Source organism: Leptodactylus fuscus, chromosome 4 (genome assembly GCF_031893055.1).
Source record: "Leptodactylus fuscus isolate aLepFus1 chromosome 4, aLepFus1.hap2, whole genome shotgun sequence".
Lineage (NCBI taxonomy): Eukaryota > Metazoa > Chordata > Amphibia > Anura > Leptodactylidae > Leptodactylus > Leptodactylus fuscus.
Window position 1 is genome coordinate 222,438,114 of NC_134268.1, and position 19,064 is coordinate 222,457,177.

The 19,064-nt window shown below is 45.6% G+C and overlaps 1 protein-coding gene across 1 annotated transcript in view; it reads right to left on the bottom strand.

Annotated features, from left to right (window-relative positions):
* The window catches only part of LOC142199980 (unconventional myosin-Ig-like), a 103,136-nt gene that overhangs the window by 26,736 nt on the left and 57,336 nt on the right, over window positions 1-19,064 (bottom strand). Inside the window, exons 15-16 of the mRNA XM_075269923.1 lie at window positions 12,546-12,712; window positions 12,247-12,454 (exon numbers count right to left, since the gene is read on the bottom strand). Coding sequence (XP_075126024.1) covers window positions 12,247-12,454; window positions 12,546-12,712 — 375 coding nt within the window. The remainder of the gene's footprint in view (window positions 1-12,246; window positions 12,455-12,545; window positions 12,713-19,064) is intronic.

Consider the following 19,064-nt stretch of genomic DNA (forward strand, 5'->3'; position numbering starts at 1 on the left):
TGTTATCAGCCATGTCAGGAGAGGCCGACTGTAGGACAGGGGAATACAATCTATTACTATCTGTTATCAGCCATGTCAGGAGAGGAGAGGCCGACTGTAGGACAGGAGAATACAATCTATTGCTGTTATCAGCCATGTCAGGAGAGGAGAGGCCGACTGTAGGACAGGGGAATACAATCTATTACTATCTGTTATCAGCCATGTCAGGAGAGGCTGACTGTAGGACAGGAGAATACAATCTATTACTATCTGTTATCAGCCATGTCAGGAGAGGAGAGGCCGACTGTAGGACAGGAGAATACAATCTATTACTATCTGTTATCAGCCATGTCAGGAGAGGAGAGGCCGACTGTAGGACAGGGGAATACAATCTATTACTATCTGTTATCAGCCATGTCAGGAGAGGCTGACTGTAGGACAGGAGAATACAATCTATTACTATCTGTTATCAGCCATGTCAGGAGAGGCCGACTGTAGGACAGGGGAATACAATCTATTACTATCTGTTATCAGCCATGTCAGGAGAGGAGAGGCCGACTGTAGGACAGGAGAATACAATCTATTACTATCTGTTATCTGCCATGTCAGGAGGGGAGAGGCCGACTGTAGGACAGGAGAATACAATCTTTTACTATCTGTTATCAGCCATGTCAGGAGAGGAGAGGCTGACTGTAGGACAGGAGAATACAATCTATTACTATCTGTTATCAGCCATGTCAGGAGAGGACGACTGTAGGACAGGGGAATACAATCTATTACTATCTGTTATCAGCCATGTCAGGAGAGGCCGACTGTAGGACAGGGGAATACAATCTATTACTATCTGTTATCAGCCATGTCAGGAGAGGAGAGGCCGACTGTAGGACAGGAGAATACAATCTATTGCTGTTATCAGCCATGTCAGGAGAGGAGAGGCCGACTGTAGGACAGGGGAATACAATCTATTACTATCTGTTATCAGTCATGTCAGGAGAGGAGAGGCCGACTGTAGGACAGGAGAATACAATCTATTACTATCTGTTATCAGCCATGTCAGGAGAGGAGAGGCCGACTGTAGGACAGGGGAATACAATCTATTACTATCTGTTATCAGCCATGTCAGGAGAGGCTGACTGTAGGACAGGAGAATACAATCTATTACTATCTGTTATCAGCCATGTCAGGAGAGGCCGACTGTAGGACAGGGGAATACAATCTATTACTATCTGTTATCAGCCATGTCAGGAGAGGAGAGGCCGACTGTAGGACAGGAGAATACAATCTATTACTATCTGTTATCAGCCATGTCAGGGGAGGAGAGGCCGACTGTAGGACAGGAGAATACAATCTATTACTATCTGTTATCAGCCATGTCAGGGGAGGAGAGGCCGACTGTAGGACAGGGGAATACAATCTATTACTATCTGTTATCAGCCATGTCAGGAGAGGCCGACTGTAGGACAGGAGAATACAATCTATTACTATCTGTTATCAGCCATGTCAGGAGAGGAGAGGCCGACTGTAGGACAGGGGAATACAATCTATTACTATCTGTTATCAGCCATGTCAGGAGAGGAGAGGCCGACTGTAGGACAGGGGAATACAATCTATTACTATCTGTTATCAGCCATGTCAGGAGAGGAGAGGCCGACTGTAGGACAGGGGAATACAATCTATTACTATCTGTTATCAGCCATGTCAGGAGAGGAGAGGCCGACTGTAGGACAGGAGAATACAATCTATTACTATCTGTTATGAGCCATGTCAGGGGAGGAGAGGCCGACTGTAGGACAGGGGAATACAATCTATTACTATCTGTTATCAGCCATGTCAGGAGAGGCCGACTGTAGGACAGGGGAATACAATCTATTACTATCTGTTATCAGCCATGTCAGGAGAGGCCGACTGTAGGACAGGAGAATACAATCTATTACTATCTGTTATCAGCCATGTCAGGAGAGGAGAGGCCGACTGTAGGACAGGGAATACAATCTATTACTATCTGTTATCAGCCATGTCAGGAGAGGAGAGACCGACCGTAGGACAGGTGAATACAATCTATTACTATCTGTTATCAGCCATGTCAGGAGAGGAGAGGCCGACTGTAGGACAGGGAATACAATCTATTACTATCTGTTATCAGCCATGTCAGGAGAGGAGAGACCGACTGTAGGACAGGTGAATACAATCTATTACTATCTGTTATCAGCCATCTCAGGAGGGGAGAGGCCGACTGTAGGACAGGGGAATACAATCTATTACTATCTGTTATCAGCCATGTCAGGAGAGGAGAGGCCGACTGTAGGACAGGAGAATACAATCTATTACTATCTGTTGTCAGCCATGTCAGGAGAGGCCGACTGTGGGACAGGGGAATACAATCTATTACTATCTGTTATCAGCCATGTCAAGAGAGGAGAGGCCGACTGTAGGACAGGAGAATACAATCTATTACTATCTGTTGTCAGCCATGTCAGGAGAGGCCGACTGTAGGACAGGGGAATACAATCTATTACTATCTGTTATCAGCCATGTCAGGAGAGGAGAGGCCGACTGTAGGACAGGGGAATACAATCTATTACTATCTGTTATCAGCCATGTCAGGAGAGGAGAGGCCGACTGTAGGACAGGAGAATACAATCTATTACTATCTGTTATCAGCCATGTCAGGGGAGGAGAGGCCGACTGTAGGACAGGGGAATACAATCTATTACTATCTGTTATCAGCCATGTCAGGAGAGGCCGACTGTAGGACAGGAGAATACAATCTATTACTATCTGTTATCAGCCATGTCAGGAGAGGAGAGGCCGACTGTAGGACAGGAGAATACAATCTATTACTATCTGTTGTCAGCCATGTCAGTAGAGGCCGACTGTAGGACAGGGGAATACAATCTATTACTATCTGTTATCAGCCATGTCAGGAGAGGAGAGGCCGACTGTAGGACAGGGGAATACAATCTATTACTATCTGTTATCAGCCATGTCAGGAGGGGAGAGGCCGACTGTAGGACAGGGGAATACAATCTATTACTATCTGTTATCAGCCATGTCAGGAGGGGAGAGGCCGACTGTAGGACAGGGGAATACAATCTATTACTACCTGTTATCAGCCATGTCAGGAGTGGAGAGGCCGACTGTAGGACAGGGGAATACAATCTATTACTATCTGTTATCAGCCATGTCAGGAGAGGAGAGGCTGACTGTAGGACAGGAGAATACAATCTATTACTATCTGTTATCAGCCATGTCAGGAGAGGCCGACTGTAGGACAGGAGAATACAATCTATTACTATCTGTTATCAGCCATGTCAGGAGAGGAGAGGCTGACTGTAGGACAGGAGAATACAATCTATTACTATCTGTTATCAGCCATGTCAGGAGAGGCCGACTGTAGGACAGGGGAATACAATCTATTACTATCTGTTATCAGCCATGTCAGGAGGGGAGAGGCCGACTGTAGGACAGGGGAATACAATTTATTACTATCTGTTATCAGCCATGTCAGGAGGGGAGAGGCCGACTGTAGGACAGGGGAATACAATCTATTACTACCTGTTATCAGCCATGTCAGGAGAGGCCGACTGTAGGACAGCGGAATACAATCTATTACTATCTGTTATCAGCCATGTCAGGAGAGGCCGACTGTAGGACAGGGGAATACAATCTATTACTATCTGTTATCAGCCATGTCAGGAGAGGAGAGGCCGACTGTAGGACAGGAGAATACAATCTATTGCTGTTATCAGCCATGTCAGGAGAGGAGAGGCCGACTGTAGGACAGGGGAATACAATCTATTACTATCTGTTATCAGCCATGTCAGGAGAGGCTGACTGTAGGACAGGAGAATACAATCTATTACTATCTGTTATCAGCCATGTCAGGAGAGGAGAGGCCGACTGTAGGACAGGAGAATACAATCTATTACTATCTGTTATCAGCCATGTCAGGAGTGGAGAGGCCGACTGTAGGACAGGGGAATACAATCTATTACTATCTGTTATCAGCCATGTCAGGAGAGGCTGACTGTAGGACAGGAGAATACAATCTATTACTATCTGTTATCAGCCATGTCAGGAGAGGCCGACTGTAGGACAGGGGAATACAATCTATTACTATCTGTTATCAGCCATGTCAGGAGAGGAGAGGCCGACTGTAGGACAGGAGAATACAATCTATTACTATCTGTTATCAGCCATGTCAGGAGAGGAGAGGCCGACTGTAGGACAGGGGAATACAATCTATTACTATCTGTTATCAGCCATGTCAGGAGAGGCCGACTGTAGGACAGGAGAATACAATCTATTACTATCTGTTATCAGCCATTTCAGGAGAGGAGAGGCTGACTGTAGGACAGGAGAATACAATCTATTACTATCTGTTATCAGCCATGTCAGGAGAGGCCGACTGTAGGACAGGGGAATACAATCTATTACTATCTGTTATCAGCCATGTCAGGAGAGGAGAGGCCGACTGTAGGACAGGAGAATACAATCTATTACTATCTGTTATCAGCCATGTCAGGAGAGGAGAGGCCGACTGTAGGACAGGGGAATACAATCTATTACTATCTGTTATCAGCCATGTCAGGAGAGGCCGACTGTAGGACAGGGGAATACAATCTATTACTATCTGTTATCAGCAGTGTCAGGAGAGGCTGACTGTAGGCCAGGAGAATACAATCTATTACTATCTGTTATCAGCCATGTCAGGAGAGGCCGACTGTAGGACAGGAGAATACAATCTATTACTATATGTTATCAGCCATGTCAGGAGAGGAGAGGCCGACTGTAGGACAGGGGAATACAATCTATTACTATCTGTTATCAGCCATGTCAGGAGAGGAGAGGCCGACTGTAGGACAGGGGAATACAATCTATTACTATCTGTTATCAGCCATGTCAGGAGAGGAGAGGCCGACTGTAGGACAGGGGAATACAATCTATTACTATCTGTTATCAGCCATGTCAGGAGAGGCCGACTGTAGGACAGGAGAATACAATCTATTACTATCTGTTATCAGCCATGTCAGGAGAGGAGAGGCCGACTGTAGGACAGGGAATACAATCCATTACTATCTGTTATCAGCCATGTCAGGAGAGGAGAGACCGACTGTAGGACAGGTGAATACAATCTATTACTATCTGTTATCAGCCATGTCAGGAGAGGAGAGGCCGACTGTAGGACAGGGAATACAATCTATTACTATCTGTTATCAGCCATGTCAGGAGAGGAGAGACCGACTGTAGGACAGGTGAATACAATCTATTACTATCTGTTATCAGCCATCTCAGGAGGGGAGAGGCCGACTGTAGGACAGGGGAATACAATCTATTACTATCTGTTATCAGCCATGTCAGGAGAGGAGAGGCCGACTGTAGGACAGGAGAATACAATCTATTACTATCTGTTGTCAGCCATGTCAGGAGAGGCCGACTGTGGGACAGGGGAATACAATCTATTACTATCTGTTATCAGCCATGTCAGGAGAGGAGAGGCCGACTGTAGGACAGGAGAATACAATCTATTACTATCTGTTGTCAGCCATGTCAGGAGAGGCCGACTGTAGGACAGGGGAATACAATCTATTACTATCTGTTATCAGCCATGTCAGGAGAGGAGAGGCCGACTGTAGGACAGGGGAATACAATCTATTACTATCTGTTATCAGCCATGTCAGGAGAGGCCGACTGTAGGACAGGGGAATACAATCTATTACTATCTGTTATCAGCCATGTCAGGAGGGGAGAGGCCGACTGTAGGACAGGGGAATACAATTTATTACTATCTGTTATCAGCCATGTCAGGAGGGGAGAGGCCGACTGTAGGACAGGGGAATACAATCTATTACTACCTGTTATCAGCCATGTCAGGAGAGGCCGACTGTAGGACAGCGGAATACAATCTATTACTATCTGTTATCAGCCATGTCAGGAGAGGCCGACTGTAGGACAGGGGAATACAATCTATTACTATCTGTTATCAGCCATGTCAGGAGAGGAGAGGCCGACTGTAGGACAGGAGAATACAATCTATTGCTGTTATCAGCCATGTCAGGAGAGGAGAGGCCGACTGTAGTACAGGGGAATACAATCTATTACTATCTGTTATCAGCCATGTCAGGAGAGGCTGACTGTAGGACAGGAGAATACAATCTATTACTATCTGTTATCAGCCATGTCAGGAGAGGAGAGGCCGACTGTAGGACAGGAGAATACAATCTATTACTATCTGTTATCAGCCATGTCAGGAGTGGAGAGGCCGACTGTAGGACAGGGGAATACAATCTATTACTATCTGTTATCAGCCATGTCAGGAGAGGCTGACTGTAGGACAGGAGAATACAATCTATTACTATCTGTTATCAGCCATGTCAGGAGAGGCCGACTGTAGGACAGGGGAATACAATCTATTACTATCTGTTATCAGCCATGTCAGGAGAGGAGAGGCCGACTGTAGGACAGGAGAATACAATCTATTACTATCTGTTATCAGCCATGTCAGGAGAGGAGAGGCCGACTGTAGGACAGGGGAATACAATCTATTACTATCTGTTATCAGCCATGTCAGGAGAGGCCGACTGTAGGACAGGAGAATACAATCTATTACTATCTGTTATCAGCCATTTCAGGAGAGGAGAGGCTGACTGTAGGACAGGAGAATACAATCTATTACTATCTGTTATCAGCCATGTCAGGAGAGGCCGACTGTAGGACAGGGGAATACAATCTATTACTATCTGTTATCAGCCATGTCAGGAGAGGAGAGGCCGACTGTAGGACAGGAGAATACAATCTATTACTATCTGTTATCAGCCATGTCAGGAGAGGAGAGGCCGACTGTAGGACAGGGGAATACAATCTATTACTATCTGTTATCAGCCATGTCAGGAGAGGCCGACTGTAGGACAGGGGAATACAATCTATTACTATCTGTTATCAGCCATGTCAGGAGAGGCTGACTGTAGGCCAGGAGAATACAATCTATTACTATCTGTTATCAGCCATGTCAGGAGAGGCCGACTGTAGGACAGGAGAATACAATCTATTACTATCTGTTATCAGCCATGTCAGGAGAGGAGAGGCCGACTGTAGGACAGGGGAATACAATCTATTACTATCTGTTATCAGCCATGTCAGGAGAGGAGAGGCCGACTGTAGGACAGGGGAATACAATCTATTACTATCTGTTATCAGCCATGTCAGGAGAGGAGAGGCCGACTGTAGGACAGGGGAATACAATCTATTACTATCTGTTATCAGCCATGTCAGGAGAGGCCGACTGTAGGACAGGAGAATACAATCTATTACTATCTGTTATCAGCCATGTCAGGAGAGGAGAGGCCGACTGTAGGACAGGGAATACAATCTATTACTATCTGTTATCAGCCATGTCAGGAGAGGAGAGACCGACTGTAGGACAGGTGAATACAATCTATTACTATCTGTTATCAGCCATGTCAGGAGAGGAGAGGCCGACTGTAGGACAGGGAATACAATCTATTACTATCTGTTATCAGCCATGTCAGGAGAGGAGAGACCGACTGTAGGACAGGTGAATACAATCTATTACTATCTGTTATCAGCCATCTCAGGAGGGGAGAGGCCGACTGTAGGACAGGGGAATACAATCTATTACTATCTGTTATCAGCCATGTCAGGAGAGGAGAGGCCGACTGTAGGACAGGAGAATACAATCTATTACTATCTGTTGTCAGCCATGTCAGGAGAGGCCGACTGTGGGACAGGGGAATACAATCTATTACTATCTGTTATCAGCCATGTCAGGAGAGGAGAGGCCGACTGTAGGACAGGAGAATACAATCTATTACTATCTGTTGTCAGCCATGTCAGGAGAGGCCGACTGTAGGACAGGGGAATACAATCTATTACTATCTGTTATCAGCCATGTCAGGAGAGGAGAGGCCGACTGTAGGACAGGGGAATACAATCTATTACTATCTGTTATCAGCCATGTCAGGAGAGGAGAGGCCGACTGTAGGACAGGGGAATACAATCTATTACTGTCTGTTATCAGCCATGTCAGGAGAGGAGAGGCCGACTGTAGGACAGGGGAATACAATCTATTACTATCTGTTATCAGCCATGTCAGGAGAGGAGAGGCCGACTGTAGGACAGGAGAATACAATCTATTACTATCTGTTATCAGCCATGTCAGGGGAGGAGAGGCCGACTGTAGGACAGGGGAATACAATCTATTACTATCTGTTATCAGCCATGTCAGGAGAGGCCGACTGTAGGACAGGAGAATACAATCTATTACTATCTGTTATCAGCCATGTCAGGAGAGGAGAGGCCGACTGTAGGACAGGAGAATACAATCTATTACTATCTGTTGTCAGCCATGTCAGTAGAGGCCGACTGTAGGACAGGGGAATACAATCTATTACTATCTGTTATCAGCCATGTCAGGAGAGGAGAGGCCGACTGTAGGACAGGGGAATACAATCTATTACTATCTGTTATCAGCCATGTCAGGAGGGGAGAGGCCGACTGTAGGACAGGGGAATACAATCTATTACTATCTGTTATCAGCCATGTCAGGAGGGGAGAGGCCGACTGTAGGACAGGGGAATACAATCTATTACTACCTGTTATCAGCCATGTCAGGAGAGGAGAGGCCGACTGTAGGACAGGGGAATACAATCTATTACTATCTGTTATCAGCCATGTCAGGAGAGGAGAGGCTGACTGTAGGACAGGAGAATACAATCTATTACTATCTGTTATCAGCCATGTCAGGAGAGGCCGACTGTAGGACAGGGGAATACAATCTATTACTATCTGTTATCAGCCATGTCAGGAGAGGCCGACTGTAGGACAGGGGAATACAATCTATTACTATCTGTTATCAGCCATGTCAGGAGGGGAGAGGCCGACTGTAGGACAGGGGAATACAATTTATTACTATCTGTTATCAGCCATGTCAGGAGGGGAGAGGCCGACTGTAGGACAGGGGAATACAATCTATTACTACCTGTTATCAGCCATGTCAGGAGAGGAGAGGCCGACTGTAGGACAGCGGAATACAATCTATTACTATCTGTTATCAGCCATGTCAGGAGAGGCCGACTGTAGGACAGGGGAATACAATCTATTACTATCTGTTATCAGCCATGTCAGGAGAGGAGAGGCCGACTGTAGGACAGGGGAATACAATCTATTACTATCTGTTATCAGCCATGTCAGGAGAGGCCGACTGTAGGACAGGGAAATACAATCTATTACTATCTGTTATCAGCCATGTCAGGAGAGGAGAGGCCGACTGTAGGACAGGAGAATACAATCTATTACTATCTGTTATCAGCCATGTCAGGAGAGGAGAGGCCGACTGTAGGACAGGAGAATACAATCTATTACTATCTGTTATCAGCCATGTCAGGAGTGGAGAGGCCGACTGTAGGACAGGGGAATACAATCTATTACTATCTGTTATCAGCCATGTCAGGAGAGGCTGACTGTAGGCCAGGAGAATACAATCTATTACTATCTGTTATCTGCCATGTCAGGAGGGGAGAGGCCGACTGTAGGACAGGAGAATACAATCTATTACTATCTGTTATCTGCCATGTCAGGAGGGGAGAGGCCGACTGTAGGACAGGAGAATACAATCTTTTACTATCTGTTATCAGCCATGTCAGGAGAGGAGAGGCCGACTGTAGGACAGGAGAATACAATCTATTACTATCTGTTATCAGCCATGTCAGGGAGGAGAGGCTGACTGTAGGACAGGGGAATACAATCTATTACTATCTGTTATCAGCCATGTCAGGGGAGGAGAGGCCGACTGTAGGACAGGGGAATACAATCTATTACTATCTGTTATCAGCCATGTCAGGAGAGGCCGACTGTAGGACAGGAGAATACAATCTATTACTATCTGTTATCAGCCATGTCAGGAGAGGAGAGGCCGACTGTAGGATAGGGGAATACAATCTATTACTATCTGTTATCAGCCATGTCAGGAGAGGAGAGGCCGACTGTAGGACAGGGGAATACAATCTATTACTATCTGTTATCAGCCATATCAGGGGAGGAGAGGCCGACTGTGGGACAGGGGAATACAATCTTTTACTTCTGGACTTAGAACACCTGGGGTTTGTGCTATATAGAGTGTATGTCAGTCTTCACTATAGTTGTTGCATTGGATTTCTGAAGCAGGTAGCTCAGGATGAGCAGGGCAGTGATGCTTTGAACAGGTGACAGGTATATTGTTGGACTGTCCGCAGTCGCCTCTCCATCCTGCTCACATACATAGACCCTGCCCGGACACACTTACTGGGTGTTGCCCCCCAGTATACGGCAGGATCGGGGATTTTTAGCTATAAGTTTCAGGTTTCTATGGCACAGGAGTGTTTGTCACTATATATAGAATCCGGCTACTGAAACGCTCCCACGCGCCGGAGTCCAACAGGACACGAGTGACTCAGAACCGCAGAACTGATGGCTACAAAGCTGCAGGAGGTGCCCCATCTCATGCACCCTATTAATAAAGGGAGGGCTGATCACAGTAAACCCCCAATATGAGGCTGAGGGCCCTCCTGCAACTTTTACTAAGTCTATACTGTCATACAATTCTGGTACAAATGGATCGGTGACAGGTCTCACAACTGTGCAAAACACAAGAAGTCCCCAAGTCAGTGCTCAATGATGGGCCGGGTCTGCAAGTACTTCTCAGTGTCACATGACCCAGTGCCCACAGCCCCTATAATAACACCCTGCTCCCCCATACGTGTGCCCCGCCGCCAGCCCTGTGAGTAATCCTTCCTGACGGAGCGGCTGCCGCTGACCGCCCGGCGCTGATTAGACCTGACAGGAGATTTCTATTCCATATAAATACAGGGAGGAGAAGCGAAAACTGCAGCGACATCGCCCCCCTCCCCTGCTGCCCCCACCCCTACACCTTCACCCCTTCCTGGAGAGGATTCACCCCTGAGGGAGAATTTGGGGAGCGTTCAGACTGGGATAAATCGGAGGTGACAGCTCCGAGAACTAAATCTAAATCCCAATTTATTTGCTTTCATTGTGTCTGTCCCTGCAGGAATCACCGGCGCGACGCTCTGCGGCTCCCAATTAATAAGTGATAAAAATGTCTTCTCTACGAGGCATCAGAATCGCCCGCAGAGCTCTCAATCTAATGACACCCGGGACATGGGACAACTCCTCCTGTCAGGTCATATCCAGTACAGCTATACCTGGCAACACAGAAGGCAAGTGAGAGGATCAGTCCACGGAAACAGTCAGCAAGTAGGAGATTATACCCCATTACGTTGGGAAATCCTAATAAGTTCTGTATACAAAAGAACTATAGGGATGTGTAATGGAAACAGTCAGCAAGTGGAGGTCTTATAATATAGGGCCGTTTTATCCTGATCTCATCACTATATACAGATCCTAATATAAAGATATAACGGGTGAATGTCATGTACATTATAAGGACACTGCCAGTAACCATGTGGCCCCCAGATGGCAGATATATGACTACACAGACATCCCTACAGAGGATATACAGCAGCTCCATGGGTATATACTATACTATATATACAGTATACACTGTGCAGCCTCACACCTGCCATATAATACTCACATAGTGACATATAGAGCTCACATAGTGAGATAATGCCATCTAATAGTCATATAATGACATATAGTACTCACATAGTGAGGTACTGCCATATAATAGTCATATAGTTACATATAGTACTTGAATAGTGCCATATAGTACTCACATAGTGCCATATAGTGTTCATATAGAGACATAGTGCCATTTAATAGTCATATAGTGCCATTTAATAGTCATATAGTGCCATATAGTACTCACATAGTGCCATATAGTACTCACATAGTGAGGTACTGCCATATAATAGTCATATAGTTACATATAGTACTTGAATAGTGCCATATAGTACTCACATAGTGCCATATAGTGTTCATATAGAGACATAGTGCCATTTAATAGTCATATAGTGCCATTTAATAGTCATATAGTGCCATATAGTACTCACATAGTGCCATATAGTACTCACATAGTACCATATAATAGTCATATAGTGACATATAATACTCGCATAATGACATATAGTGTTCACAGGATCATAAACTTCAGATATAGCATCAAATAGTGCTCACATAGTGACACAGTGCCATCTAATAGTCATATAGTGACATATAATACTCACATAGTGACATATAGTGCTCACAGTCTCATATCTTTTAGACATGGGTTACAGTCGCAGGCTATCTCACCTTCTGAATGAGCAGCACAATAATGGGGATGAGCTGCGTCCGCTCCTGCTCCAGGCTGAACAGGGTCTGTGGGGTGCGGATGAAGACCTTGGTGTATCCATAGGCCACGTCGTCCTGAAATTCGTGCTGCTCGATCAGAGCTCGTGTGGCATCCATGTCGGAGTCCATCAGGTGGTTGGGCCAGGTGTACTCACAGGTCATCTTATATCTAGAGGGTACAGAATATACCTTATACCTGGAGGGTGCGAGTCCTCCTCTAACCCCCCGGGCACCCAGACACCTTATTCTATCAACACTACCTTTGTAGAAACCGTTCATAGGGTTGTCTATAGGCAAATCCAGCACGGCGGACTCGTACGTTCTCCAGGAGTCCCAGATATTCCACCTGGTGGAGACAGCGGCGCTCATCAAACAGGACGGGTGATTTCTGGTCATTGGGCTTTATGCAACGGACGTAATATGGCTCCTGAAATATAAAGGATTAAAGATTCAATAAATTCCAATGAAAGTATTACACAATATTAAGGAGGCGAATGTGTATACCTATATATAAGAAGGGTGGACCCTCAGATTCATCCCCAGATCTCACCACTAGAGGGAGCTGTAAAAACCATGTATGTAGTGAGCTCCCCCTAGTGGTGACTGTATAACCTGTAGGTAGTGAGCTCCCCCTAGTGGTGACTGTATAATCTGTATGTAGTGAGCTCCCCCTAGTGGTGACTGTATAATCTGTATGTAGTGAGCGCCCCCTAGTGGTGACTGTATAATCTGTATGTAGTGAGCTCCCCCTAGTGGTGACTGTATAATCTGTATGTAGTGAGCTCCCCCTAGTGGTGACTGTATAATCTGTATGTAGTGAGCTCCCCCTAGTGGTGACTGTATAATCTGTATGTAGTGAGCTCCCCCTAGTGGTGACTGTATAATCTGTAGGTAGTGAGCTCCTCCTAGTGGTGACTGTATAATCTGTATGTAGTGAGCTCCCCCTAGTGGTGACTGTATAATCTGTATATAGTGAGCTCCTCCTAGTGGTGACTGTATAATCTGTATGTAGTGAGCTCCTCCTAGTGGTGACTGTATAATCTGTATGTAGTGAGCTCGCCCTAGTGGTGACTGTATAATCTGTATGTAGTGAGCTCCCTCTAGTGGTGACTGTATATTCTGTATGTAGTGAGCTCCTCCTAGTGGTGACTCTATAATCTGTATGTAGTAAGCTCCCCCTAGTGGTGACTGTATAATCTGTATGTAGTGAGCTCCTCCTAGTGGTGACTGTATAATCTGTATGTAGTGAGCTCCCACTACTGGTGACTGTATAATGTATATGTAGTGAGCTCCCTCTAGTGGTGACTGTATATTCTGTATGTAGTGAGCTCCCCCTAGTGGTGACTGTATAATCTGTATGTAGTGAGCTCCTCCTAGTGGTGACTGTATAATCTGTATGTAGTGAGCTCCCCCTAATGGAGACTGTATAATCTGTATGTAGTGAGCTCCCCCTAGTAGTGACTGTATAATCTGTATGTAGTGAGCTCCCCCTAGTGGAGACTGTATAATCTGTATGTAGTGAGCTCCCCCTAGTGGTGACTGTATAATCTGTATGTAGTGAGCTCCTCCTAGTGGTGACTGTATAATCTGTATGTAGTGAGCTCCTCCTAGTGGTGACTATATAATCTGTAGGTAGTGAGCGCCCTCTAGTGGTGACTGTATAATCTGTATGTAGTGAGCTCCTCCTAGTGGTGACTATATAATCTGTAGGTAGTGAGCTCCTCCTAGTGGTGACTGTATAATCTGTATGTAGTGAGCTCCCCCTAGTGGTGACTGTATAATCTGTATGTAGTGAGCTCCCCTAGTAGTGACTGTATAATCTGTATGTAGTGAGCTCCTCCTAGTGGTGACTGTATAATCTGTATGTAGTGAGCTCCCTCTAGTGGTGACTGTATAATCTGTATGTAGTGAGCTCCCCTAGTAGTGACTGTATAATCTGTATGTAGTGAGCTCCCTCTAGTGGTGACTGTATAATCTGTATGTAGTGAGCTCCCTCTAGTGGTGACTGTATAATCTATATGTAGTGAGCTCCTCCTAGTGGTGACTGTATAATCTGTATGTAGTGAGCTCCCTCTAGTGGTGGCTGCAGACAGGTAAAATTTCATCATGTCACTCTATGTCTGTGCAGCAGGTTTGTAACTTTGTATCACAGAAACATACGTAGTGGTAATTCCTATCATATCGATATCAATCTTATAGAAGGAAACTTGTGTTGTGAACATGGCTCTATATATAGTATGTAGGACAGACAGGTGACCGTGCCGCCCTTCCCCCATCACCTGTCTCCGCTCTCCTTATCTCAGGCTGAGTGACGCTATAAAGAATGTCTTAGAACAGGAGAGAAGAAAATTCTCCTGAATTATTTAAGACCGGGCTGGCAGATGGACTAATTCTGCCAAGTTCTCGCACTTCAAGGCTGGTGGAGCGTTCTGTCACCTCGCACAGCGCCGCGTGGCAGGACAAGCTGACGAGGAGACTTATGTAAACTGCAGAATATTCAATGAAGTTCTCTAAGTCATCTCTGAAAGTGTCAGCAGGATGAGAACGTGTAAAGATGGCGCCAAGTGTGAAGTCAGGTGTCAGGAGGAGCCAAGAAATGGGGCAAGGACAACACTGACAACCCCGAGGTCAATCCTATTGTGATGGCAGCTCAGGAGAGGGAGCTGGGGGGCACTAGAGACCAAAATAGCTGAGCAAGAATGTGACAACCTCTCAGACATGATATATACAGGCTGGTTGTCAGTAATAGATGTATAGCTGTACTGTAGTATAAGGGGGCGGATCTCATGTCTGATCACATGTCCTTATATCAGTGATGTCAGTAACAGGGGGCGGGGCTGTGACAACCTCTCAGACATGATATATACAGGCTGGTTGTTATATTCTCTGTTATTTCTTTGTTTCTGTAGTAATGAGATAGAAGTGAAAATTTCGCTCTGCATCACCCTACAATAAGTGATAAGTCTTTATTATTCAGCGTTTTTAACATTGTATCTCATTATCAGGAATCCTAAAAAAACTAAAAAAACAAAACTTACATCTTAAAATTGTCCAAATCAGTATAAAAGATTAAAGAGACCACAGGGATAAATATATATATATACATACATGATATAAGAGGGGACCGAGCCCTAAAGAGATCATCAATTCTTTCAAAGTACTTAGCATTGTTGATTGTAGTCACCTGTCCTACAGTCGGCCTCTCCTGACATGGCTGATAACAGATAGTAATAGATTGTATTCCCCTGTCCTACAGTCGGCCTCTCCTGACATGGCTGATAACAGATAGTAATAGATTGTATTCTCCTGTCCTACAGTCGGCCTCTCCCCTCCTGACATGGCTGATAACAGATAGTAATAGATTGTATTCCCCTGTCCTACAGTCGGCCTCTCCTCTCCTGACATGGCTGATAACAGATAGTAATAGATTGTATTCCCCTGTCCTACAGTCGGCCTCTCCTGACATGGCTGATAACAGATAGTAATAGATTGTATTCTCCTGTCCTACAGTCGGCCTCTCCCCTCCTGACATGGCTGATAACAGATAGTAATAGATTGTATTCCCCTGTCCTACAGTCGGCCTCTCCTGACATGGCTGATAACAGATAGTAATAGATTGTATTCTCCTGTCCTACAGTCGGCCTCTCCCCTCCTGACATGGCTGATAACAGATAGTAATAGATTGTATTCCCCTGTCCTACAGTCGGCCTCTCCTCTCCTGACATGGCTGATAACAGATAGTAATAGATTGTATTCCCCTGTCCTACAGTCGGCCTCTCCTGACATGGCTAATAACAGATAGTAATAGATTGTATTCCCCTGTCCTACAGTCGGCCTCTCCTGACATGGCTGATAACAGATAGTAATAGATTGTATTCTCCTGTCCTACAGTCGGCCTCTCCCCTCCTGACATGGCTGATAACAGATAGTAATAGATTGTATTCCCCTGTCCTACAGTCGGCCTCTCCTCTCCTGACATGGCTGATAACAGATAGTAATAGATTGTATTCTCCTGTCCTACAGTCGGCCTCTCCTCTTCTGACATGGCTGATAACAGATAGTAATAGATTGTATTCCCCTGTCCTACAGTCAGCCTCTCCTCTCCTGACATGGCTGATAACAGATAGTAATAGATTGTATTCCCCTGTCCTACAGTCGGCCTCTCCTCTCCTGACATGGCTGATAACAGATAGTAATCGATTGTATTCTCCTGTCCTACAGTCGGCCTCTCCTCTCCTGACATGGCTGATAACAGATAGTAATAGATTGTGTTCTCCTGTCCTACAGTCGGCCTCTCCTCTCCTGACATGGCTGATAACAGATAGTAATAGATTGTATTCCCCTGTCCTACAGTCGGCCACTCCTGACATGGCTGATAACAGATAGTAATAGATTGTATTCTCCTGTCCTACAGTCGGCCTCTCCTCTCCTGACAAGGCTGATAACAGATAGTAATAGATTGTATTCTCCTGTCCTACAGTCAGTCTCTCCTCTCCTGACATGGCTGATAAAAGATAGTGATAGATTGTATTCCCCTGTCCTACAGTCGGCCTCTTCTCTCCTGACATGGCTGATAACAGATAGTAATAGATTGTATTCTCCTGTCCTACAGTCAGTCTCTCCTCTCCTGACATGACTGATAACAGATAGTAATAGATTGTATTCTCCTGTCCTACAGTCAGTCTCTCCTCTCCTGACATGGCTGATAACAGATAGTAATAGATTGTATTCTCCTGTCCTACAGTCGGCCTCTCCTGACATGGCTGATAACAGATAGTAATAGATTGTATTCTCCTGTCCTACAGTCGGCCTCTCCACTCCTCACATGGCTGATAACAGATAGTAATAGATTGTATTCCCCTGTCCTACAGTCGGCCTCTCCTGACAAGGCTGATAACAGATAGCAATAGATTGTATTCCTCTGTCCTACAGTCGGCCTCTCCTGTCCTGACATGTCTGATGAGAGATAGTAATAGATTGTATTCCCGTGTCCTACAGTCGGCCTCTCCTGACATGGCTGATAACAGATAGTAATAGATTATATTCCCCTGTCCTACAGTCGGCCTCTCCTCTCCTGACATGGCAGATAACAGATAGTAATAGATTGTATTCTCCTGTCCTACAGTCGGCCTCTCCTCTCCTGACATGGCTAATAACAGATAGTAATAGATTGTATTCTCCTGTCCTACAGTCAGCCTCTCCTCCCCTGACATGGCTGATAACAGATAGTAATAGATTGTATTCCCCTGTCCTACAGTCGGCCTCTCCTGACATGGCTGATAACAGATAGCAATAGATTGTATTCCGCTGTCCTACAGTCGGCCTCTCCTGACATGGCTGATAACAGATAGTAATAGATTGTATTCCCCTGTCCTACAGTCGGCTTCTCCCCTCCTGACATGGCAGATAACAGATAGTAATAGATTGTATTCCTCTGTCCTACAGTCGGCCTCTCCTGACATGGCTGATAACAGATAGTAATATATTGTATTCCCCTGTCCTACAGTCGGCTTCTCCCCCCCTTACATGACAGATAACAGATAGTAATAGATTGTATTCCCCTGTCCTACAGTCGGCCTCTCCTGACATGGCTGATAACAGATAGTAATAGATTGTATTCCCCTGTCCTACAGTCGGCCTCTCCTGACATGGCAGATAACAGATAGTAATAGATTGTATTCCCCTGTCCTACAGTCGGCCTCTCCTGACATGGCTGATAACAGATAGTAATAGATTGTATTCCCCTGTCCTACAGTCAGCCTCTCCTCCCCTGACATGGCTGATAACAGATAGTAATAGATTGTATTCCCCAGTCCTACAGTCGGCCTCTCCTGACATGGCTGATAACAGATAGTAATAGATTGTATTCCCCTGTCCTACAGTCGGCCTCTCCCCTCCTGACATGGCTGATAACAGATAGTAATAGATTGTGTTCCCCTGTCCTACAGTCGGCCTCTCCTGACATGGCTGATAATAGATAGTAATAGATTGTATTCCCCTATCCTACAGTCGGCCTCTCCTCTCCTGACATGGCTGATAACAGATAGTAATAGATTGTATTCCCCTGTCCTACAGTCGACCTCTCCTGACATGGCTGATAACAGATAGTAATAGATTGTATTCCCCTGTCCTACAGTCGGCCTCTCCTCTCCTGACATGGTTGATAACAGATAGTAATAGATTGTATTCTCCTGTCCTACAGTCGGCCTCTCATGACATGGCTGATAACAGATAGTAATAGATTGTATTCCCCTGTCCTACAGTCGGCCTCTCCTCTCCTGACATGGCTGATAACAGATAGTAATAGATTGTATTCCCCTGTCCTACAGTCGGCCTCTCCTGACATGGCTGATAACAGATAGTAATAGATTGTATTCCCCTGTCCTACAGTCGGCTTCTCCCCTCCTGACATGGCAGATAACAGATAGTAATAGATTGTATTCCTCTGTCCTACAGTCGGCCTCTCCTGACATGGCTGATAACAGATAGTAATAGATTGTATTCCCCTGTCCTACAGTCGGCTTCTCCCCCCCTTACATGGCAGATAACAGATAGTAATAGATTGTATTCCCCAGTCCTACAGTCGGCCTCTCCTGACATGGCTGATAACAGATAGTAATAGATTGTATTCCCCTGTCCTACAGTCGGCCTCTCCTGACATGGCAGATAACAGATAGTAATAGATTGTATTCCCCTGTCCTACAGTCGGCCTCTCCCCTCCTGACATGGCTGATAACAGATAGTAATAGATTGTATTCCCCTGTCCTACAGTCAGCCTC